Raw genomic sequence first — 24,305 nt, 5'->3', positions numbered from 1 at the left:
ACGAGAACTTGAATGTCATAAATGTGCAAAAAGGACGAACATGCTATGCAAGGAGTACTACTCAAAATTACTAATGAACTGGTCATGAATGTCACCAGTTATGGGCTCTAATATCTCAGAATTTTTAAGTAGTTTGCCAATTTATAGGTCAAGTCTAAACAGTCAGCTATATTTGAACAGAAACTCGTAGACTATGCGTATGACAAAGCTAATAACTATCAATAAAGGTGCAAGGCTCAAGTAAAATGACAAGTTATAGTGCATTGTCATCATGGAAATCTACCGTTCCGACTCAACCTATATGCAAAAATAAACGTGAATTTGTTTTGATTTTTTTGAAATTTTCTAATTTTTTTTTTTGATTTTTGATTTTTAATGGAAATAAACAACAATGCAAAGCTGAAAAATAAACGTGAATGCAAAGACAAATGCAAATGCAGACTCAAAAGGATGCAATACCCTCCCCAAACCAAAACGGACAACGCCCTCGTTGTCCTCCAGCATACACCAGCAGATATATACAGGGGGAACGGGAATATACAACCAACAAAATAAAAAAACAATAAAATAAAGGAGACAAAATAAAAGAGTAAGAGATACATACAAAATATGAACTTCCCCAAACCAGCCAGAAAACTGGGGAAGTGAGTAGACCAGTAGCTACTCGTCAGCGTCGTCGCCGCTGCTGTCTCCATCTCCATCTCCATCCAGTCGGTACTCCGGATCTCTCTCCTCCTCTCTCCTCCTCCGCTCCTCAGCGCGAGCTCTCTCCACTGCCACCTCTGGGTCCTCGTCCTCCTCGTCCTCCTCTGACGCCGGGTACCCCTCAGCTGGGTACCGGAAGAAGGAAGGGTGTGGCCAACCCTCCGGGATCGGTCTGTGTCGCCGAAAGTGGTACTCGTACAGAGGGTGTAGGGTCAAAGCTAAGTCCCTCTCCATACGAGCCTGACGCTCTCGCAACCTCAAGCAACAAATCAGAATCGCGCCCCCTTGGTCTACGACCGCGGGCGCCACAAAGGGAGGAGGTAGTCTAAAAGTAGCCGGTAAAACCGGCTCGATCGTGTGCAGTCGGTGGGAGGTGGAGTAGGAGTGGTAGTAGTAGTGGGAGTAGGGGTCGGATCGGGAGTAGCCGTGGAAGGCTGGGTACTCCCTGAAGGTGTGGACCCCTCTCCAGTCTCAAGTCGCCGCTTCTTGGCGGCGGGTGCAGCGGGAGTAGGTCTGGGTGGAAGGTGAAGGAGAGGTAGTGGTGGCAGACGGTGGCCCTTTGCGACAGTAGGCAAGGGCTCAAGACGGGGGAGAGTGTCACAGGGTAAGTCAACAGACAAGGAGCCGTCAATCTTCCAAGTCTAGTAGTGTGGGGTCAGCCAATGCTGAGAGAGCATGGCGTCCAGACTCAGTAGCCTCTCTCCAGCGAGGTACTGCAAGTCAAGAGGCCAAACGGGGAAAAGGCGGCGGGCAAGAATGGTGGCTATGCCACCGCAGGCAATGGTTCCCGCCTCCTTCTTCCCCTGGCTCAGAAGGTACTGGGCGGTCAAGTAGGCAATGTTGAGGGTGAAGGGACCCTCGCAGTCGACGTTCAGGTAACCGCCCAGGATGGAGAGCTCGTTGTTTGTAATGTTGTTCGGCTCCTTTCGGCCGAAAATAGTGCTCCCCATCGATCCCCTAAGGAAACAACGGACGGGGGAAGGTGTGACTGATGGAGCTTTCGCTCTGAAAAGTGGTGCAGGCCGGACACCGCCAAAGCCGACGGTAGACCTTCCTCGGGGCGCGATCAAGCCCGTAGAGGAAAGGTCAAGTAACCTACCAAACTCCCTTAGTGTCATCGGAAAGGTCCGGTTAAACAACCGGAAGGACACGGAAAGGCTCTCGGGGTCGGGTCTCGTGTGCCCGGGGGAGAAGGTAAAGGAGCGAGAAACTCGAGACTCGGCTCTAAAAGGTACGGCCTCTCATAGTGATGAGGCCAGGCATCCCCGTGACCCGTAATAACTCATAAACCGACTCGTAAATGCCGAGTCTCTCTAGTGCCGATTTATCCAAAAATCGGGAAGGTACATGCACACACTTAAGTAGGTTATAAAACTTCGTACAGTGTAAAGCGTTGACGAATAATACCTGCGGATGATCTGGGTGAGAGTCGAGGGAGGTGTCCCCTGACCGTAACAAATGTGATGCAGAAGTAGAGGCGAAGCAGAAGCGCACATTGTAGAAGTGCTAGGAGCGGAAGTAGAGGTAACAGGAGTTGGCGTAGCTCGAGATCATCTACGACCCGCCCTCGGAACTCAAGGCAGAAGCTCGTGAAGCGACGGTGTGAGGAACTAGGGCTGCTCTGAAGGCAGCTGCGACTGCAGGCGAGTCCGCCACAGGTGTAAAAACAGGGGGTGGTGCAGAGGTAGTGGCTACTGTGGTCACCGCTGAAGAGGAACTAGCAAAGATCTTGCTAGTGTGGTGGTGACCGTAGAGGAAGAGGTAGCTGAATCGGGCTGGGCTAGCTTGGTGAGCTAGCGAGGAGTAAAAGCGTCCCCGCAGTGAAACTAGGAACACAGGGGCTGCAGTGGTCACTAAAGTGGAGACAGTGGCAACAGCAGGGGCCACTGTCTCACTCGAAGACGAACTGAAGGACGAACTAGTGGATGGTAAAGAACTAGAATCCATCCTACAAACAGAAATTAAGGGAGACCAGGGGTATGATGAGAAAATAGCTGCTAACCGTGGCTAAAACAGCACGTAAAACCAGCATGTGACAGCATATGAACCCCCTACCAGTCGAAATTTTGACCTTACAGCATACAAATCCCAACAATCCTCAAAAAGTTCGAATGACAATAGGCAACAGCTATAGGGAACGAGAAAAGCAGTTAACAACAAGAAAGACATAGTAGTAATCGAGGTTAACTAAAGCAATGCAAAGATATAAAGCGAAATCGACAGTCGAAAAATTCGACTGAGGTAGCCCTAATCGCGAGATTTTTGCACAAAATTCGAATGGAAGCATGTTAGGCATCGACAGGGTGTGTTAACGGTCTAAAACAGCAGCAATTAAGCGACAAAGAAGCTAATTTAGACAGATTACAGCAGTAATAACCAAGTGACAGTCGAAAATTCGACAGTCCTGCACCCATATCGCAAAAATTTCATGTAGAATTCGAATTAAGCATGCAAAACAGCGAGGAAGGGGAATTATGATCATCAAGCAAGCTAATTAAGGGCATACAAACACAATCAAGTCGAAAGATTCGACTAAATAAGGATTTTTGAAAACCTAGAAACCATTTACCTCATAATAATTCGAAAAAACGAAATTAAGATGCATAGAGGAAGGAAGAAACACTTACTTGATGATAAAAGACCTACAATAGCAATTAATCTTCAAATAAACAAGCAACAATAGAGATTTTTCAGTCGAAAAACCCGCAAACCCTAACCCTTCTTAAAAACAGTGAAAAAGAGCACAAATTAAAGGGAAAATAAGGGGCTTTTGAAGATCAATTAACAAGAAACAGATTGTAGGTGGCGGATTTGGAGATTTGGGCAAGAAAATGTGGATTTGGGGATGAATTTGATCGCACAAGGGGATGTGTTAGACGAAATTAGGGAATGAAATGAAATAGAAATGAAATAAAAGAGTTTAAGGTTAAAAACTCCCTGCGTCCTATTCATTTCCACTCGATCGAGTGGTTTTAAACTACTCGATCGAGGGCTTTGATGATCCAGCTGTTTGATCGAATGGAGTTTTACTCGATCGACCAATCCCCTTTATTGCTTTACTCGATCGACTGGAAAAAGCACTCGGTCGACCAATTTTCCACTCGATCGAGTACAAAAAGTACTCGATCGAGGACTTTTCTCGCGTATGCTCTTGAATTTCGTCTTTTCTTCCTTGGAATGCGTAAAACTTCCCCAAACCTGCATAAAAACACGTGCAAAAATTTCCCAAAATACCAAATACGCATAAGAACAGTCTATAGTCTTACGTCTACGCTAAAAAAACTGTTTAAAGCTAATTGTCCTAATTAAAACGCAATAAAACAAATTCAAAAGAATTTCAAAAATTATCTATTACAAAGTGTTACACGGGGCATTTCCCCGCTTAATTCCCAACAAATTTCAGTAGCCCCTCGGAGGGCTCCTGACTGGAAGACGTCACCTCAGCAACATTGACTGTCCTCTTCAACTTCCATGAGCATGAATTATCACTTGAAACGGTAGGAGGGGAGTAGTTCACATCCACGTAAGCGCGAACTTTCCTCGTCCTTGCTCCTTTATCACCAGCTTTAGCGTCATCATCTTCAATTTGATTGATAATAATTACACCATGTCCTTTGACAGCTCCTTCATTGCTTTCATCTGTACCTGCAGCAAGGAAAACAGACGAACTTTCCTCCTTTTTGCTCTCATCTCGGGGCGGAGGGTTAACAATAGCAGCACGATTCTCCAAATTTTCATCTGGAGTGTCAATAATAGGATCAATAGAAGATAGAGCATTGCAAGGCAGGGCTTGCATGGGAGCTCTCCGGAACTTAGACTGATGAAAAATCAGCTCCTCGTCCCCTACCTGGAAAGTCAAAGTCTTCCCCCCGACGTCTATTACTGCGCGGGCAGTGGAAAAAAATGGTCTCCCTAAAATGATAGGGGTGTGTGCATCTTGGGGGGATGTCTAATACAACAAAATCAACGGGAATAAAGAATTTCCGATCCGAACAGTACGTCTTCTACTATACCTAGTGGCCGTGATAAACTACGGTCGGCCATCCGGACGATCATGTTGGTGCAACTCGGCTTTGTCAAACCAAATCTCTTAGCCAGAGACAACGGTAAGACACTCACGCTAGCGCCTAAATCGCATAGCGCGTTATCAATCAAATGCATACCGATATGACAAGGGATCGAAAAACTACCCGGATCTGACTGCTTAGGAGGTAACTTATTTTGAACTAGGGCTGACCCCACCTCAGTCAAAGCTACGGTCTCACTATCATTAATAGTCCTCTTACGCGATAAAATTTCTTTCATAAACTTTAAAAAAGAGGGTACCTTTGTCAGCAATTCAGTGAACGACACAGTGACTTCCAAGCTCTTCAAAAGTTCAACAAATTTGCCGAATTGTTGATTAGCGTTTATATTCTGCAGCCTCCTCGGGAAAGGAACCGTGATAGGTATCTCGAGTCCCTTGTTTCTCGCTTCCAATGTATCTTCCGGTGCAAGTTCTGTATCCTTTGGACGCTTCTTACCCCTCGAACGAGGTCTTTCCGGTGATTTATCGCTTAAACGAGCTCTAGCAGGCTCTCGAATAAGCTTCCCGTCATCAATACTACTCGATCGACCAATATACTCACTCGATCGAGCAGTTTCTCCTTCAGAATCAGTCGATCGAGTAAAATTCCCACTCGATCGAGCAACTCCCTTTTCTGCTTCACTCGATCGAGCAGCAAAACCACTTGATCCACCGGTTTCTTCATCATTTCTACTCGATCGACCACCTGAGATCAGTCGATCGAGCACTTTCTTAGCTGTCAGCTCGTTATTTTCGCCTGAACACTGTTCATCATCAGTTTTAGTCATCTTCGGGTCTGATTTCAACACTTCTGGTCCCTCATAAGAAAGACCGCTTCTCAATTCTATCAGATTTACCATCTCATGTGGATTCTTCTCATTTTGAGTCGGTAAACGACCCTGCTTCCTCGAGGATTGATTCGCGGCCAATTGGGCAACTTGAGTTTCAAGTGCCTTTATAGACGCGTCCTTCTGTTGATCACTTGAGTTTCTTTGTTGATCACTCAGCTAAAACTGCTTTGTAAAGGCTTGCAACATAGACTTAAGCTCACCAATTTCACTCACCCCACCGGAAGATGATGCACCTTGATTAGAAGGAGTGAAAGAAGGAGGCTTCTGAAAGCCTTGTTGATTCTTGTGTGGAGGAATATACGGCGTCTTTGGTTCGGAGGAGGAGTAGGATTGAGCACATTTTGGCTTGTCCACCTCAAATTGGGATGGACATTCGGCTCATAATAAGTGTTTGTCTGCCTATAATGTTGAAAGGCAGCACAAGACTCAAAAGGACTAGGACAATTCTCTGAAACATGTCCCTCAGCTCCACATCTTCTACAGACGAAAGGACCGTCTAAAACAGCATTTACCTGATACATCCCTCCTTTTGAAGCTCCTCCCAACTCATATTTATCAAATCTCGCAGTGAGAGCTTCAAGTGCAGCTACAAAAGGAGATTCAGCACTCCTCCTTTGATTCCCCTCTGGAATTCCCATACTCAGCTTTATGGGTGGCTAAGTCATCAATGATCTTCCACCCCTTAGTCTCTCCCATATTCTCAGCAAATCGGCCACTAGCGGCAGCATCCAAGATAGCCCTCTGATCGTCATACAGCCCGTTATAGAACTGATTGCATAAACTCCACTTTTCGAAACCATGGTGCGGAATGGTTGATAGAAGCGATGTCGTCGGGTCACATCCAATCAAACACATTTATAATACTCAACATACAACTAGTTAGCGGTAAGTCGAGGTCGATCCATGGGACGGTGTGCTTTGGGTTCTAAGTCTATCTATCTCAATTTATGCTAGTGTCACGGTTTGGTTGGGTTTGTAGTCGTGTTCTATACTAATGCAAGCAATAAAGTAAAGCAAACAATAAAAGGAAGGATGTAAACAAAAGATTTAAAGTGCTAGGATATTATGGGGTCATAGGGGATTCATGGTTTTGATCATACAAACATGTTTACAAAGTTGCAAGCAATTAATGTTGTGGAGGAACCGAGTTGGTTTATGTCTTACGGTTCATAGGAAGGGTTGGGTCCCGGAGCCGAATCGATTAGATTGTACAACACCTACAAGTCGACTTACTTTCCTCCTATTCAACTTCTATGCATGGTCTAACAAGACTCGAGTTGGTTTATATCTTACAAGTCTCATTGAAAAGATAGGTGATGGTGGTAAATGCAAGGATTCATAGGCTTAGCATTTCATCAAACATAACATGTGCATAAAGTTGACATCACAACAAGCAAGCAATTTAATCATGTGAACATATTAGATTAAGCATGAATCAATCCCCATGTTTGTTTCCCTTAATTACCCACTAATCCTAGCTAAAAGACTACTCACTCATTATCAAGTTTAACATGCTAACAAGGTTGTCAATCATATTAACAAGGTAAAACATGATGAACAAGTAAGAAATATTAACAATAATTAAAACAAGGATTAAGAGAGTTATACCTATGGAGATTCCAAAATAATAATGCAAAGAATAATAGAAGAAATTGATGATTGATGGAAGGTTGTCAATCTCCCAATAATAACCCAATAATCTTCAATTACCCAATAATAAACTTGAATGATAAATTTAAACAATAATTAAGAAGAGATTAATGTATAAATTGTGAAAAGATTAAATGATAATTTATTCTAATCTACTCCTAATCTAATCTAAGAGAGTTTCCTCCTAAAAACCACCCACTTGATTAATTTCCAAAATGGGATATTTATAGTGGAAATTAGGTGGATGCATTAGGGTTAACTAAGGGCTAAACTAGTAATTACACTTTTTAGATTGAGCAAGGAGGAGCCGGTATTTCTCGAAGGAAGGGCTTCTCTCTTTGTAGGTTGGAGAAGACGAAATTATGCTGTGAAGAAATCCGTGCGTATTGGGGTCGGGACGGGCGGATTCTGCTGATGGAAGACGAGCGGATTAGAGGGAATCCGGGCGGATTCTGGCGGGGCAATCCGAGCGTCTTTGGAGGAAATCCGCTCGGATTGTGCTGTAAGGAGACGGGCGGATTGGAGACAATCCGCTCGGATTGTTCTTCAGCAATAATTCTTCTTCTTTTCTTCCCTTTTGTTCACTTCCGTTTTATTCTTGTGGGATTGATCTTTAGTCCTTGCTTCCTCTTCATACTAGTCCATCTAGTATCATCAATAAACTTCCAAATATGCACGAAAGACGGGAATTTCCGCCTTATTATCTCCTTTTCTACAAAACATATGAAATGCGATAGAAAAGCAAATAGGAAGGTTTTGACGGATAAAATGGCCATAGAATGTTATAATAGTATGCAAAATAGGCTCAATTAGGGGACTAAATGTGCGCAAATAATGGTCACATCAAATATCCCCAAACCGAACCTTTACTCGTCCCGAGTAAAGAGGTGACAAAAACTAGACCTTTATTTAAACTATCCTACTAATATAGCCGATATGAGACAATTAACGGGTCTCACTCCGCCCCTTCAACTCACAACAAGACAACCATGAGGTAGGATGTCTTCTTGCAAGGCAAGGTGGGTCTTGCCAAAATGGCGACACATCCAAACATTAAGCACACAAAATCAAATAATGGATGCATCTACAAAAGAATAGCCGCTTTCCTCATCTAAGTGGCGGAAATTATCTACAAGGGAAGCAATTCAAGAGTACACACTCCTTCATAGATGCAATTTCTTCAAACTACTAAGCCTAGAAGGATACCAATAAATCACCTCCAAGTTGTGTCAAGCTAGGGTACCTTTGTCCTCAATCGTAAATGCTTTTGTCAAGAGTAGACTCCCTATGGTGTTAGAAACACTGGAGGATCGCGGAATTCCCCCTCTTGCCTAGACAAGAAGAAGGGTCGTCCCCTCTCTACCATGCACAAAAATGGATACGATGGATAAAGGGATCGATAGTATTTGAGTTTCATTTTGGGAGTTTGCTTTTGTTTTTGTTTTTCCCCCCAATTTCTTGTGGCATATAACATTTGAGAACACTTTCTTTTTGCCATTTCTTTTTGATTTTTGGCATTTCAACACTTGACAACTTTCAACTTTTCTTTGCATTTCTTTTTGAACATTTTCAAAGTCACCCCATATGTAGTGAGGGTGCCTTATATTTGAAGCTTTTAGGAGTCTATTTTTGCTCCTCTTTTCATTTGATGCAATTTTGCAAAATTTCTTTCATTTTTCATTTCATTGAACTCAAATTGATTTCTTTTTGTGCCCATTCCCTTTGATGACAAAAATGTGGTAGAACATGGATGAATGATGGATGGATGCATGGTTTCAAGGGTCACCTTGGAATAAACGGTAGCCAAGGAGTTATCACACCACAAGGTACTCTTGACTAGGCCTTAATCCATGGGTCAAAGGATACTAGCATGACACATCCTAGGGTGTTTTACAAGTATTCTAACAAGCAAAGTCTTAAGAAGAAAAAGCATCTACTAGGGCCTATATACATTTGTCAAGCTTCCCAAGTAGACGGTTTCGCAAAATTTTCTAACCATGCAAACTACATGCCATGATGCAACTAGCATATAAACATCCTAATGCAAATGATTCTACCAACTAATATGCCATATAAACTAAATGCAAGTCCTAAGTCCACATTGTTTTTACCGCATCAATTAAAGTAAAGCCACATAGTCATTAACATAAAGAGGAAAAGGAGATTGGAAAGATCATACCATGCGGTCTTCAATATCCTCATGTCTCGAATGTGGCGTAGTCAATCAATGTGAACACAATATATACAAGACAATATATACAAGACTACACTATAAAGTAAATGAACTTGTTTTTGGTTTTTCAAATTTTCAAATTTTTATGGTTTTTGTTTTTATGAAACAAAAAGACATGTTTTTGTATTTTTCAAAAAATTTCAATTTTTTTGTATTTTTGGAATATAAATTCCCATCCCCCACTTTATTTTGGACATTGTCCTCAATATACATGTAGGAGTAGGAATAAAAAGGAAATATATGTTTTTGGATTTTTTTGATTTTATGGAAATTGAAGTACAAATGCAATGATATGGTATGAATGAATGCATGCTCTAACTAAATGCAATTCTATATGACATATATAACAAATGAATGCAATCTAAACTATACTATATGATGCATGATTTCTAGTAAACTATGGTCACCTATGATCAAACCTCCCCAAACCGATTTAAACACTATTTCTAGTGTAGAAATGAATAGGTTTGGCCATTAGTGACAATGCATGAATTCTAGTCTACATGCAATTATCTATATGAATTATATTACAATGCAACTATACTATGAACTAACTAATGTAAATGCAAAATGGAATATAATACAAATGCATGCAAAAGCTACACTAAATGAAATGTATATACAAAAGAGAGAGAGAGAGAGGGGGGTGGGTATCATACAAATGGAAGTGGTGAAGTAGGCCTCTTTCACTCGTCATCCTCATCTTGATCATAGCCATAATGATGAGAGCTTCCGGCTTGATCATATCCGGGTGCTTGGCCCCAATATCCTCCTTGGTCAAATCCTCCTCCTTGACCCGAGTACCCTCCACCTTGGCTAGAATGCCCTCCGTCCCCTCGACCCCAAGCTTGGTCCCCATAATTTGGGAACAAGAGCTCCGGTTGTGCCCAAGAGGGCTTAGGACCATCGGGGTCAATATACCCTTGTTGAGCCATGTTATAGTATTGGGGGTAGAGGGCCAAATAGTTGTCTTCCCTCCCTTTATGCACCCCAAGGTCCACTCTATTCATGAGTGCCATCAAATCATTAATACCCAGGGTATTGGGGATTTCCGGCTTAAATTCGGTATACGGAGTAGGGTATGGCGGGATAGGTACGTAGGAAGGTGGGCGAATAGGTATTCCCGGCCATCCACGAGGTGGTTGACAGTGCGGCTCTTCCCTTTGAGGGGGATTATCAAGAATTTGGATATCAAGGAGGTAGCTTGGTGGAGGAGAGTATGGACTCAATCTTGGGTCAATGCCCGGTATCTTCCATCCTTCAAGGATCATTGAAGTGCATCCCTTGGTGTGCCACTCCACACTCCCATCTCGAGTGTAGTTACACCATCGGTGACTGTGGAAGATGGTGTGCTCATCAATCAAAGTCCTCCCCTCAAGGGGAATATAGGTTCCTCGGGCATTGAACCCGGGACAAAGGTGGTGGGCCAAAATGGTAATTAGACCTCCCATCACGAAGGTTTTGAGTTGGGTGGTCCCTTGAGCAAAATCATGGAACCTAGTAAGTATCTCAAGTGGCGTATTAAAGTTATAGCGCCTCACCGCTCGAACATTCAAATAGGACTCAAGAAAAGTTAAGTCGATGAGAGTACACCTATCTTGTTCGTACCTCCCATTGATGCAACCGGCTACAAAGCGCTCGGTGAATCGAATCACCGGATGTTGGATGGCAAAGGTATAGCAACGCTTTATATGGGTAAAGTCCCTCCCGGAGATAGCCTTCCAAAGAAAGTCCACACCAAAATTATCGGGCTTTTCGGTATAGTCGGTGGGTACTTCAAGACCGAAAACATAGGCAAATTCCTCAAGAGAAAGAACATGGTCTAGATTTCATAACCTAAACTCCATGCCCACATTGTTGTGGGTATCTGCCACAATGCGAAGGCTACTCAAGAATTCAAGGGTGAAACTAAGGTAAGTCTCTTCATGGGCATGGAAGAGTTTCCCAATGCCAAGGCCATTAAAGAACATCTCGGTAGGGTACCTTATATTAAGGATTTCCAACACCCTAGTGTCTACAAATTGAGTGGGTTCGTACTTCTTACCTAGTAGCTCGACAAATTTTCCGCGGTGGTCGTCGGATTGAAAGAGCACTTCTTGAAAGTGGTTGAGTTGTTCAATGCCTCCCCTCATTAAGGGTTGGGAGCTCCTTGGTAGCACTACCTCTCGCGGCGTTGAAGAGGTTGATCCCTTGCGCTTCTTCCCGATTGATTCAACCAATTTCTTGGCCTTTCCTTTGGTGTTCATCAATGGTGCCATTTGGATGTTGGTGATGGGGGTGTTTTTGAGGATTGGAGGGTGATTTTGAGGATTGAGATGAGTGTGTTAGGGTTTGATAAGGTGAGGAAATGAGGGAGAAAGGGGGTGGTTATATAGAAGAGATAGGGAATCCGAACGGATAAGGTTGGATCAAACCCGTTTTATCCGGAGGAACAGGACAATCCGAGCGGATTTCTGTCGGGACGGGCGGATTATGGGAGAAGAAGACGGGCGTCTTTGCTAGAATCCGCTCGGATTCAAACACAGCAAACTTCCTCGGCTGAGAAGTGGGAAAAGTCGGGCGTATTGTGCCTAGGACGCGCGGCTTGATCGGGACGGGCGGATTATGAACAATCCGCACGGATTTTGTCACAGCTTAAAATCTTGTTTCTGGATGACACACGGGACGGGCGTCCCGTGAAGAAGACGGACGTATTGTCCAGGACGGGCGGATTTGCTCGAATTCGCACGGATTCTCCTTCAGTTTTAGCCTTTTCCTTTTCCGTGGGTCTTGGTCGGGCGTCCTCCTCTCGATCCGGGCGTCTTCTGGTCTTTTCCTTCTTTTTCTTCCTTTTTCGTGAAATAACGCACCCCTTTTCACCAATTTTCTCTTTTTTCCTTATCTTTTTCTGAAATTTGCTCATGAAACATGTAAGATAACTCTCTCTCTTCTCTCTCATGCAAGAAATTAAATGCAAATGTAAATGTACAATATTATACAAAGTAAAAGGGTCCAAGAAATATCTTACAAATGGTGGTTTGAGATAGGACTCCACCAAACTAGTTCAATTTGTAGAAATTCTTATCCATAGAGCTCAAAGCTCTTAATAAAAGATCAAAAATTTGTGAACAAGCTCCAAATAAGCACAAGTATGGGTTGCTCAATTTGAATATGAAATTTGGCCAAGGAGGCTTGTAGAATGTTCTTTTTCTTGCCTTCTCCTTAGCGTTAGAGCTTTCCCGATGCTTCAAATAGGTAAACCCATGATTCTTGTTAACACTAATCATGAAGTGTGGTTCATTTTCATCCGTGGACTTCCACTTACCAACTTCTTCTTCAATTTTGGTGATGATGATAGCATTTTGATTTTTCAATCCTTCCAAGGTAGAAGGAGAATTTTCATAACATTGATGATTGGATACCATAGGAGTTGAGATTGCGGGTGCCAAATCTTCACAAGTAGCCTCACGAGCAATTTTCTCTTTGAGCTTTTTTACCAAGTAGCTCTTGTAAGAAACTTTGGCCTTTTGAAGAAGATCTATCATATCTTCTTCAATGATCATTGGCTCCATGATAGGTGCCAAGTGGTCTTCATGAAGGATAAAGGAAGGCCGTTCTTCTTCATGATAGGGTATCTCAAATGCCTCAAGGATAGGCTCCTCAAGCAAGGTGATATTGTGAGTCCCTCTTCTAGGCTCATCATCATTGTTGCTATCTTCACGTGAATCATAAATGGGGGCCTCATTTAGCTCTTTTTCCAACACCTCAACGTTCACATCAAAAGACACACTCTCATACTCACAAAGGTTAAGAGTATTTGGATTGCTCAATCTCATGTCTTCCTCATCGAACACAACACTTTCATAGTCACAAGAGCTCAAGGAACTTGGCTCCTCCCACTTCTCATCTTCCATGTCAAAGGTCACTACTTCAAATTCGCATTTATGCTCAATGTCCAAAGAACGGTGGTGAGTGATTGCTTGGGATTCTTTTAATTGGGCAATTTGAATCCCCAATTCCTCTCTTTGGATAACAATGTCTTTAAGAACATTATCTTCTTTTCGGCTCTCTTCTAGCATTTGTTTGAAGAAGTTTTGTTGATTTCCCATCATTTGGAGAATCATGTTTTGAATGGGTTCATTTTTTTGTTGTGGGTAGGTGTGAAAGTGGTTGTATTGTGGCAATTGAAGTTCATTGTGAAATGGGGATTGGGTGTGGTGATTTTGGCGGGAAAAATTGGGGTAGTGGTTAGGATTTTCGTTGTACAATTAATAAGGTAGGTTTGTATTGACTTGCTCCTCAAACTCCCCATACCCATAGTCATACTCAAAAGATCCACCACATACTCCATAACACATGTCTTGAGTCATCATAACTAAAACAAGGAGGCAACTACAAGCATGGAAACTACACGAAAATGGTAAGAACAATCCTTGAGGAACAAGTTCCTCAAGGTGAAAGCACAATTAAAATAGACAAACAAGTAAGAACTTAATCACATAGCACCGTCCCCGGCAACGGCGCCATTTTGATAGAAGCGATGTCATCGGGTCACATCCAATCAAACACATTTATAATACGCAACATACAACTAGTTAGCGGTAAGTCGAGGTCGATCCATGGGACGGTGTGCTTTGGGTTCTAAGTCTATCTATCTCAATTTATGCTAGTGTCACAGTTTGGTTGGGTTTGTAGTTGTGTTCTATACTAATGCAAGCAATAAAGTAAAGCAAACAATAAAAGGAAGGATGTAAACAAAAGATTTAAAGTGCTAGGATATTATGGGGTCATAGGGGATTCATGGTTTTGATCATAAAAACATGTTTACAAAGTTGCAAGCAATTAATGTTGTGGAGGAACCGAGTTGGTTTATGTCTTACGGTTCATAGGAATGATTGGGTCCCGGAGCCGAATCGATTAGATTGTACAACACCTACAAGTCAACTTACTTTCCTCCTATTCAACTTCTATGCATGGTCTAACAAGACTCGAGTTGGTTTATTTCTTACAAGTCTCATTGAAAAGATAGGTGATGGTGGTAAATGCAAGGATTCATAGGCTTAGCATTTCATCAAACATAACATGTGCATAAAGTTGACATCACAACAAGCAAGCAATTTAATCATGTGAACATATTAGATTAAGCATGAATCAATCCCCATGTTTGTTTCCCTTAATTACCCACTAATCCTAGCTAAAAGACTACTCACTCATTATCAAGTTTAACATGCTAACAAGGTTGTCAATCATATTAACAAGGTAAAACATGATGAACAAGTAAGAAAGATTAACAATAATTAAAACAAGAATTAAGAGAGTTATACCTATGGAGATTCCAAAATAATAATGCAAAGAATAATAGAAGAAATTGATGATTGATGGAAGGTTGTCAATCTCCCAATAATAACCCAATAATCTTCAATTACCCAATAATAAACTTGAATGATAAACTTGAACAATAATTAAGAAGAGATTAATGTATAAATTGTGGAAAGATTAAATGATAATTTATTCTAATCTACTCCTAATCTAATCTAAGAGAGTTTCCTCCTAAAAACCACCCACTTGATTAATTTCCAAAATGGGATATTTATAGTGGAAATTAGGTGGATGCATTAGGGTTAACTAAGGGCTAAACTAGTAATTACACTTTTTAGATTGAGCAAGGAGGAGCCGGTATTTCTCGAAGGAAGGGCTTCTCTCTTTGTAGGTTGGAGAAGACGAAATTATGCTGTGAAGAAATCCGTGCGTATTGGGGTCGGGACGGGCGGATTCTGCTGATGGAAGACGAGCGGATTAGAGGGAATCCGGGCGGATTCTGGCGGGGCAATCCGAGTGTCTTTGGAAGAAATCCGCTCGGATTGTGCTGTAAGGAGACGTGCGGATTGGAGACAATCCGCTCGGATTGTTCTTCAGCAATAATTCTTCTTCTTTTCTTCCCTTTTGTTCACTTTCGTTTTATTCTTGTGGGATTGATCTTTAGTCCTTGCTTCCTCTTCATACTAGTCCATCTAGTATCATCAATAAGCTTCCACATATGCACGAAAGACGGGAATTTCCGCCTTATTATCTCCTTTTCTACAAAACATATGAAATGCGATAGAAAAGCAAATAGGAAGGTTTTGACGGATAAAATGGCCATAGAATGTTATAATAGTATGCAAAATAGGCTCAATTAGGGGACTAAATGTGCGCAAATAATGGTCACATCAATGGTTCGCACCAACTTCTTGAAACAGACCCATGCCTCATGAAAGTTCTCGTCAGGTCCCTGTTTAAAGCTCGTGATCTGAGCTCTAATAGCATTAGTCTTCGAGGCAGAGAAGTACTTCTTGTAAAATGCCAAAGCCAGTGAATTCCAGTTAGTTATCCCATGAGCAGCCCGGTCCAGATCCCTATACCACTCCCTTGCAGCATCGCGGAGTGAGAAAATAAACATGGTTTCTTTTATCTGATCCGGGGTCACACCAGTTGGTGGGGGTATGGAACAACAATAATCGATAAAGGTGTCCATGTGCTTAGCTGCATCTTCATTTGCAGCTCCCCCAAATTGGTTTCTCTCAACCAAATTGATATAAGACGGCTTCGACTCGAATTTTCTTGCCTCCCCTGGTAGTACAAATCCCTTATAGAGATTCGCAGCTGTCGGCTCAGAGTGACTGGCAATAGTTGCTTCTTCGGCCATTTCTAGAAAGTCCGGAGAAGTGACGGTCTCAGATGATGAATTAGAAATAGGAGATGAAGGTGGATCCTCCTCAAACAGAGCGTTCTCGTAATAACTAGACACAGTACTCAGCTCTTCCTCTGTCGGCAATACCCTAGTTGATCGCCTCAACTCGCGCAAAGATGTCTCAATCTCAGGATTGTAAGGCAATAATTCACCGCCCTGTGACCTGCGCATAAGAAGAAGCTACAAATAGAATATAAGAATAGTTTAAGGAACGGATGCCCCTTAAACTAAAAGAAAGACTAAAAATTAAAACAACATATAATTTAAACAATTGCCTGCAAACAAGCGGCTCAAAATTTGACACGGCTATCGCAAACCTATCAAAGATAAAACCTAACGGTCTCAACTAAAATGTAGCGAGAGCGCAATCGAGTATCGAATCCACAGGGAGGTAATGTAATTATCAGCTGTCTAATTCTAGTCCTAAAGTAACAATTGGGGGGTTTATTGAATTGATTTCTAAACTACGAGATTTAAAGGAAAGAGAAATAAAAGTAAGAGCAATAAGAGCAGGAAAATCGGTTTAAACTATCAAGAAGAGAGGGACATGTCGGGATTTCGGTTCTCTACGGTAGTCCAAAGAACTCATTTGTAAATGATTCAGACGAACTAATGTGAGACGGATGTTGAAAGGTCCTTTCGGTCCACTTTCTATCCTAAAATACCACTAACTTAACTTTCATCCTCATTAGGGTAGTCTACTATTCATAGCAGGCCTATTTAGTCCAATCTTTCGATCCAGGATTAATTTTAGCCAGATTAAAGGGTGACATAGAAGCGTGCACTCAACTAAATCGAATAAATACAATTAAATTGCTATGGTGACAGGGTCTCACAATTAATTCATCTAATTCATTTACTACATCGTCACATTTCTACCGCAGATCCCCTAATCCCAACATGAAAGGGGTTTAGCTACTCAAATCGTTAATTAAACTAACAGCAATTAAATTCCCAGCAGTAAACATAATGAAATAACAATTAAAAAGCATTAAAGAGAAATTAGGGTAAAGGAAATAATGAGACAAACAAGAAATTAAAGCAACAAAAGGTTAATTATTATTAAAGGAAGAGAAGGAATTACAATCAATGCGAATCCGGCGTAAAGAACAATCGAATCCGAGCAATAATAATCCCAAAGCAAGGTTACAGTGAATGATGAAAAGTAACGTAACAAAGTTTTACAGTAGAGAGTTTGATAAGATGAAAGATCCTCCTCATTAACCTAGTAAAGCGTGCTTAAATAGCAAAGAAAATCAGTTTAGCAAAATAAACACTCACGCGGGCTGATTAAAGCCCATAACCATCAAAACCACTCGATCGACCAAATCCTCAGCCAAAACTACTCGATCGACCAGAAAGTCACTCGATCGAGTAGATGGTCTTTCTGCAAGCTAAGGGTCGAGTACAAAAGTGCTCGATCGACTATCTTGGGATGTAGAAACCACTCGATCGAGTGGAAAAACTGCTCGATCGAGTGCTTCATCTTCATTTCAGCTCAAGTCCGCCACCGAATGCCTCGTAATGCGTGCCACGACGCTTCCAAATGCAGTATCTCACTCTGGAACAATCCCGTCTCCTCTAAATGCATGCAAAAAGGACGAAAAAGGGTACGATTCCACTACTTTCGCGTTCATTTCTACAAAATGGACAAAACGAACCAAAATAGCCAATTCGGGGCAAAATACCATAAAAATAGTATAAATATGCATAGAAATACGTGCTGAAATAGGCTAAAAAGACTATATATTAGGCACGTATCAGCGATCAGCCATCTGTACTGTCATGTTGGTTACTGCAAACCTGGTCAATTTGAGCTTCCTAGCAAGACTCAAGGGCATTACACTAATACTGGCTCCTAGGTCACATAAGGCTTTCTCAATAGGAAAGGTGCCAATATTACATGGGACAGAAAAACTACCCGGGTCTTCTAGCTTAAGGGGTGCAGTATGGGTCAAGTATGAGCATGACTCCTCAGTGAGTGCGACAGTGTGCACAGTCTCAAGTGACTTCTTTTTAGACAAGAGTTGTTTCATAAATTTTGTGTAAGCAGGCACTTGATTGACTAATTCAAGGAAAGGAACTTGTACATTTAGACTACGAATAACCTTTTCAAACTTATTAAATGATACCTGTTCCTTCATCGGCACCAATCTTTCTGGATAAGGGGCTGAAAGTAGCAACTTAGCCCTCTCTTCTAAATCTCTCATGCCGGCATCGGTGGACTTAGGCTGGAAGTCCACAACCTTCTCCTTGTTGTAGCTCGACCCTTCTTCAGACCGTCTCAAACGTGAACCATTAATCGACAAAGGGTCATACTTCGGAACTGGAACGGACCCATCAGCATTCGGGGCTGTTCTCAATATTTTCGGGGCAGTAGTACCCCGAAACAAGTGATCCCTCAGGTTGTCGGGCATTGGAGGACGAAAAGAATCACCTTCAGCAGCAATCTCAGTCGATCGACCAGGTTGGTCGATCGATCGGCCCGACTTCAACAGACGAAGCTTTGTTTGTCGCACTTGATCGATCGGCCGGGTATGTCAGTCGATCGACTGACATACCAGCTGATCGTCTTTTTCTTGCTTTTGTTCGTTCCAGCTTTCTTCTGACTCGGTTTCGCCTCATCTTTTCCAGTGACATTCTCAGCCATAGCGGGCCCTTCAAGGATAGACCCACTCCTCAAGGTAATGGCATTAAGGGTCTCCTTTTGATCAGTTTGAGTCGGTAGATGCCCCGGAGCTCGAGTTGTGTTCTTACTAGCCAATTGGGCAATTTGGCTCTCCAACATCTTCATCCTGGCCTCTCTAGCCTGGGATTCCTTCAGCAACAAATTCTTTAACTCATTGAAATCAGAACCTTGGGTTTGTTGCTGCTGCTGTGGGACATACGGAGGCTTTTGGAACTGTTGTTGCTTATGAGGGGGCACATAGTTCTGCTGCTGCTGCTGCTGTGGGGGTTGAGGCGGATTCAAGACATTTTGGGTACTCCACCTCAAGTTGGGGTGGACATTCGGCTCATAGTAAGTATTTGTCTGCCTATAATGTTGAAAAGCAGCACAAGACTCAAAGGGACTAGGACAATTGTCTGAGACATATCCCTCAGCTCCACATCTTTTACAGACGAAAGGACCGTCTGAAACAGCATTTACATGGTAAATCCCTCCTTTGGAAGCTCCTCCCAATTCGTACTTGTCAAATCTGGCCGTGAGAGCTTCTAATGCAGCTACAGAAGGAGATTCAACAGCTCTCCTTTAATTTCCCCTATAATTCCCATACTCAGCTTTGTGGGTGGCCAAGTCATCAATAATCTTCCACCCCTTAGTCTCCCCTGTATTCTCCTGGAATCTGCCATTAGCTGTCGCATCCAGGATAGCCCTCTGATCGTCATAGAGCCCATTGTAGAACTGATTGCACATGCTCCACTTCTCAAACCCATGATGCGGAATGGTTCGCACCAGTTTCTTGAAACGGACCCATGCTTCATGAAAGTTCTCGTCAGGACCCTGTTTAAAGCTCGTGATCTAAGCTCTAATGGCATTGGTCTGCGAGGCAGAAAAGTACTTCTTGTAAAACGCCAAGGCCAACGAATTCCAGTCAGTTATCCCACTAGCAACTCGATCCAGGTCTCTATACCACTCCCTTGCAGCATCACAAAGTGAGAATATAAACATGGTCTCCTTTATCTGGTCCTGGGTCACACCGGTTGGTGGGGGTATGGAACAGCAATAATCAATAAATGTCTCCATGTGCTTAGCCGCATCTTCATTTGCAGCTCCCCCAAACTGGTTTCTCTCAACCAAGTTGATATAGGACGGCTTCGGCTCGAATTTTCGGTCCGTCCCAGGTAAAGCAAATCCCTTATAAAGATTCGCGGCTGTCGGCTCGAGTGATGGCAATAGTTGCTTCTTGACCATTTCTAGAAAGTCTGGAGAAGTGACTGTCTCAGCCGATGAATTAGAAACTGGAGATGAAGGTGGATCCTTCTCAAATAGGGCGTTCTCGTAGTAACTAGACAGAGTACTCAGCTCTTCCTCTGTCGGCAATATCCTAGATGATCGCCTCAACTCACGCAGGGTCTTTTCAATTTCAGGATTAATCGGTAGTAGTTCACCACCCTGTGACCTGCGCATAAGAAGAAACTACAAAAAGAATATGAGAATAGTTTAAGGAACAAATGTCCCTTAAACTAAGAAACAGACTAAAATAAAACAACTAAAAATTAGAACAATTGCCTCCCCGGCAACGGCGCCAAAATTTGATACCCGTCGTTGTGAGTACCAAAAATAATATTTATATTTCCTGTTAAGACTAACAGAAGCTAGTGGTAACAGGGTCGAACCACAGGGAGGCGAATGTAATTAATAATTGTCTAATTCTAGTCTAAGGTAACGAATGTGGGGATTGAATTGATTTGGTCTATAGCTAATAGGCAATAAAAGACAATAAACTAAATAAACGGATAAAAAAGATAAAAGAAGGGTACTAGGATGGTCGGTTCACTTATAGTTTCGGCGGCAGCAAACTAAGTAGGTCTAAATCAAACACATGAGGCGGGAAAACAAGAGGTCCTCTCGGTCCACTCTTAACAAGTAGCATCTTTCGATCTCGCTACAAGTCCTTAATATCACTAATACTGACTTTCGTCCTGAAAAGTAACTAACAACCTAAACTTTACCTATCTTTCGATCTCAGCATAGTTTAGTCATTTTAATTGATGGTCTAACAACTTTCCCTATCTTTCGATCTAATGGGTCAGTCAAATACTAAACATTTAACTAGTCGCATGCATTCGATTCGTCAAACATAACAATTAAATTAATTAAAACGAAGGTAACACCTCACGTGGTCAGTCGATCGACCAGGTATGGCGGTCGATCGACCAACACGCGATTTCAGGCCACTATTCTAATGCCGCCTAATCCTACAGTTCCCCTACATCCTAGCACGATGGATTTAGCTACTCATGACTACGATGGAAATAACAATAATATTAAAGATTAAAATTACTGAATTCATGCTTGAATTAACGGAATAAAGGATTTGCATAAAGCGATAATTATGGCTTCGGGAAACTAACTAGCAATTTCTATGCTATCAACGCGATAATGATGAACTGAAATAAGAACAAGGTAATACCGAAATTGCAGAGGAATTGCAACGGAAAGATTAAAAGCACGAACGAAAATCCAATGCGAAACAATATTCCGAGCCCTAATTATTTGATATTCTAAAACTGATAAAAACTGAATGTAACTGGATGTCAAACTTGACGATTATTCTGAATACCTAGCTTACGTTATATAGAATACAACGTAGCTCTTATTTCCAAAACCTAAAATACAATGGGCTTCAAGTTTCTCGATCTCTTAATTCTCGTCTGAGGTAGCGTCTTGGTCGATCGACTGCTGTGACTGGTCGATCGACTGGGCTATGCTGAACAGTAGCTACTGGAGCCCGTGGGTTGGTCGATCGACTGAAGGCAGTGGTCGATCGACTGAAGTATCTGACACTTGACTTCTAACTTCTCGTGGATTCGTCTTTTGGGCCTTGAAATGCGCACCAAGCTCGTTCCTTAAGTGAATACTTCACGTCAAATGCAATGCAGGATACTCGGGGACGGATTTAGTGTGATTTCCGCTGAATTCTTCACATTTCTGCAATAATGTACAAAAACACGAAAGTAGACGGAAATAGGGGAAATTGTAGCTTAAAACTACACAAATGAGCTCTGAAATGCGTGTAAAATAGGGTGTAAAACATCATATAAATGACACGCATCATTCAGCCTCCAGACTGGGAGGTGCCTTTTGAGATCATGTGCGATGCCAGTGACTATGCCATTGGTGCGGTGCTAGACCAGAGGAAAGACAGAGCTTTAAGTGCTATTTACTATGCGAGCCAAACTCTGGATGAGGCTCAGGTGAAATATGCAACAACAGCAAAAGAGCTGCTAGCTGTGGTATATGCGTTGGAGAAATTCAGGTCTTATTTATTAGGTTCGAAAGTTACTGTATTTTCTGACCATGCAACGCTGAGATACCTATTTGCTAAGAAAGAACCAAGCCAAGACTATTGCGATGGATACTCCTTATTCAGGAGTTTGATTTGGAGATTCAAGACAAGAAAGGTGTTGAGAATGTAGTAGCTGATCATTTATCACGCCTACCATTACAAGAAGGGGGAGATTCTTTACCTATTGATGACTCTTTTCCCGATGATATTTTATTAGCTATTTCTAATGCTGAAACTCCTTGGTATGCTGATTATGCTAATTTTATTGTAGGTGATTTATTACCTCCTGATATGTCATATCAGCAGAGGAAGCGGTTCCTTCACGACGTGAAGCAATACTTCTGGGATGATCCTTATCTGTTTAAGGAATGTGCTGATGGTCTTTATAGATGGTTATGCCGCAGTGGGAGACTAAATATATCCTAGAAGCATGGCATTCTTCCTCCTATGGTGGTCACCACGGTCCCTCTAGGACCGTGGCTAAGGTACTTCAGTCTGGTTTTTATTGGCCATCCATGTTTAAAGATGCTAAAGATTTTGTTGTAGCTTGTGATGCGTGTCAGCGGACGAGAAACATTTCAAGGAGACATGAGATGCCTCATGTTGGCATTTTAGAGGTTAGAGTTTTCGATGTTTGGGGCATCAACTACCAAGGACCATTCCCGTCTAGTAAAGGTAACAGGTATATTCTGGTAGCTGTTGACTACGTGTCCAAATGGGTAGAGGCCATTGCTTCGGTCCACTGTGATGCAAAGACTGTTATCCAGCTTTTCAAAAAGGTAATCTTCCCTCGTTTCGGTGTCCCTCGAGTTGTCATCAGCGATGGAGGTATGCATTTTAAAGAAAAACAACTTACTGCTCTTCTGTCCAAATATGGTGTAGAACACCGTAGGGGTTTGGGGGTACCACCCTCAAACTAGTGGTCAGGTAGAAGTTTCTAATCGGGAACTTAAAGAAATTTTAGGTGAAGTTGTTTCAAAATCACGAAAAGACTGTAGTATGAAATTAGATGATACCTTATGGGCGTATAGAACTGCATTTAAGACACCAATTGGTGCATTGCCGTATTATTTAGTTTATGGTAAGTCTTGTCATTTGCATGTAGAGCTAGAACATAATGCATGGTGGGCAATTTGTGAGCTCAATTTTGATTCTAAACTGTGTGGTGAGAAAAGTTTATTGTAGTTGGATGAACTGGAGGAATTTAGGCTGAATGCCCACGATAGTGCCCGCATCTATAAGGAGAAGACTAAGAGATGGCATGACAAGAGGATCGTACCGCGCGAGTTCCAAGTTGGGGAGAAGGTGCTATTGTTCAATGCCCGTCTCCGCCTATTTCCTGGTAAGCTGAAATCCAGGTGGAGTGGCCCCTACACGGTAACAAATGTTTCCAAATTCGGGTCAGTTGAGCTAGAGAACTCCGTGGAAGAGAAATTTAAGGTGAATGGTCATCAAGTGAAGCATTATTACGGTGCTAATGACTTTGTTGGAGTGGTCGAATTGCTGTATTTCGACCCAATTTCTGAACCTGAAGACTTAGGTAACAAAGGTCGAGTGGGACCTTAAAAACCAGCGCTGACCGGGAGGCAACCCGGATTGTATACATTCTTGTAATTTTGTTTTGAACTCTTTCATTTTCGTGTGTGTGTGCTTTTATTGCTTTTTAGTACAATTTCTGTCACCAAGTGCACTTGCAGTTTGTGCGTGCGGCTCTGCCTATAGTGGATGGTAAAAAAAGAGAGTAAAACACGCTGCTGATCAGGTAAGAAAAGTCGATCGAGTGAACTGAGTAGTCGATCGACCAAAATCAGAAGAAGAAAAAAGCAAAAAAAAGTCGATCGATTGAAAAAGTAGTCGATCGACCAAATTGCAAAATCCCCAAATTTGCAAAAAAGTCGATCGACCAGAATCATTGTCGATCGACTAATTTAATATATGCAGCGTGTTCTAAGTTAATAGGAGGAATTTTATTCACTTATTATTCCATTCATTCAAACACAAAAACAAAAACAAAAAAAAGAAGGAAGAGAGGAGCCCGTCTGAAGCAGCAACAGCGACAACACCAACATCGTCTTCATCG

The 24,305-nt window shown here is 42.2% G+C and overlaps 1 protein-coding gene and 1 non-coding gene across 2 annotated transcripts; both read left to right on the top strand.

Moving 5' to 3' along the window:
• Nucleotides 1-19,642: 19,642 nt before the first annotated feature.
• On the top strand, nucleotides 19,643-19,749 carry LOC141621054 (small nucleolar RNA R71). Its single transcript, XR_012532092.1, has one exon. It is a non-coding gene; the product is annotated as a small nucleolar RNA R71 (small nucleolar RNA).
• Nucleotides 19,750-21,980: 2,231 nt separating this feature from the next.
• LOC141658889 (uncharacterized) lies at nucleotides 21,981-23,957 on the top strand. The gene is made up of 6 exons (XM_074465642.1): nucleotides 21,981-22,223; nucleotides 22,310-22,604; nucleotides 22,949-23,004; nucleotides 23,108-23,299; nucleotides 23,411-23,765; nucleotides 23,893-23,957. The coding sequence occupies exons 1-6, from the start codon at nucleotides 21,981-21,983 to the stop codon at nucleotides 23,955-23,957; spliced, it is 1,206 nt and encodes a 401-aa protein (XP_074321743.1).
• The last annotated feature ends 348 nt before the right edge of the window (nucleotides 23,958-24,305 follow it).

The sequence above is a fragment of the Silene latifolia genome, chromosome 1, assembly GCF_048544455.1.
Source record: "Silene latifolia isolate original U9 population chromosome 1, ASM4854445v1, whole genome shotgun sequence".
Taxonomy (NCBI): Eukaryota; Viridiplantae; Streptophyta; class Magnoliopsida; order Caryophyllales; family Caryophyllaceae; genus Silene; species Silene latifolia.
Note: the sequence above shows the minus strand (reverse complement) of the source record. Positions and strands in the feature narration are given on the sequence as shown.

What these genes read in the sequence shown, in the direction of transcription:
- LOC141658889 (XM_074465642.1), top strand. Translation starts at nt 21,981, where the DNA reads ATGACACGCATCATTCAGCCTCCAGACTGGGAGGTGCCTTTTGAGATC. An exon ending in GTTTAAGGAATGTGCTGATG is followed by an intron (nt 22,605 to 22,948) that starts GTCTTTATAGAT and finishes CCAAATGGGTAG; the next exon opens with AGGCCATTGCTTCGGTCCAC. An exon ending in TTATCCAGCTTTTCAAAAAG is followed by an intron (nt 23,005 to 23,107) that starts GTAATCTTCCCT and finishes AATATGGTGTAG; the next exon opens with AACACCGTAGGGGTTTGGGG.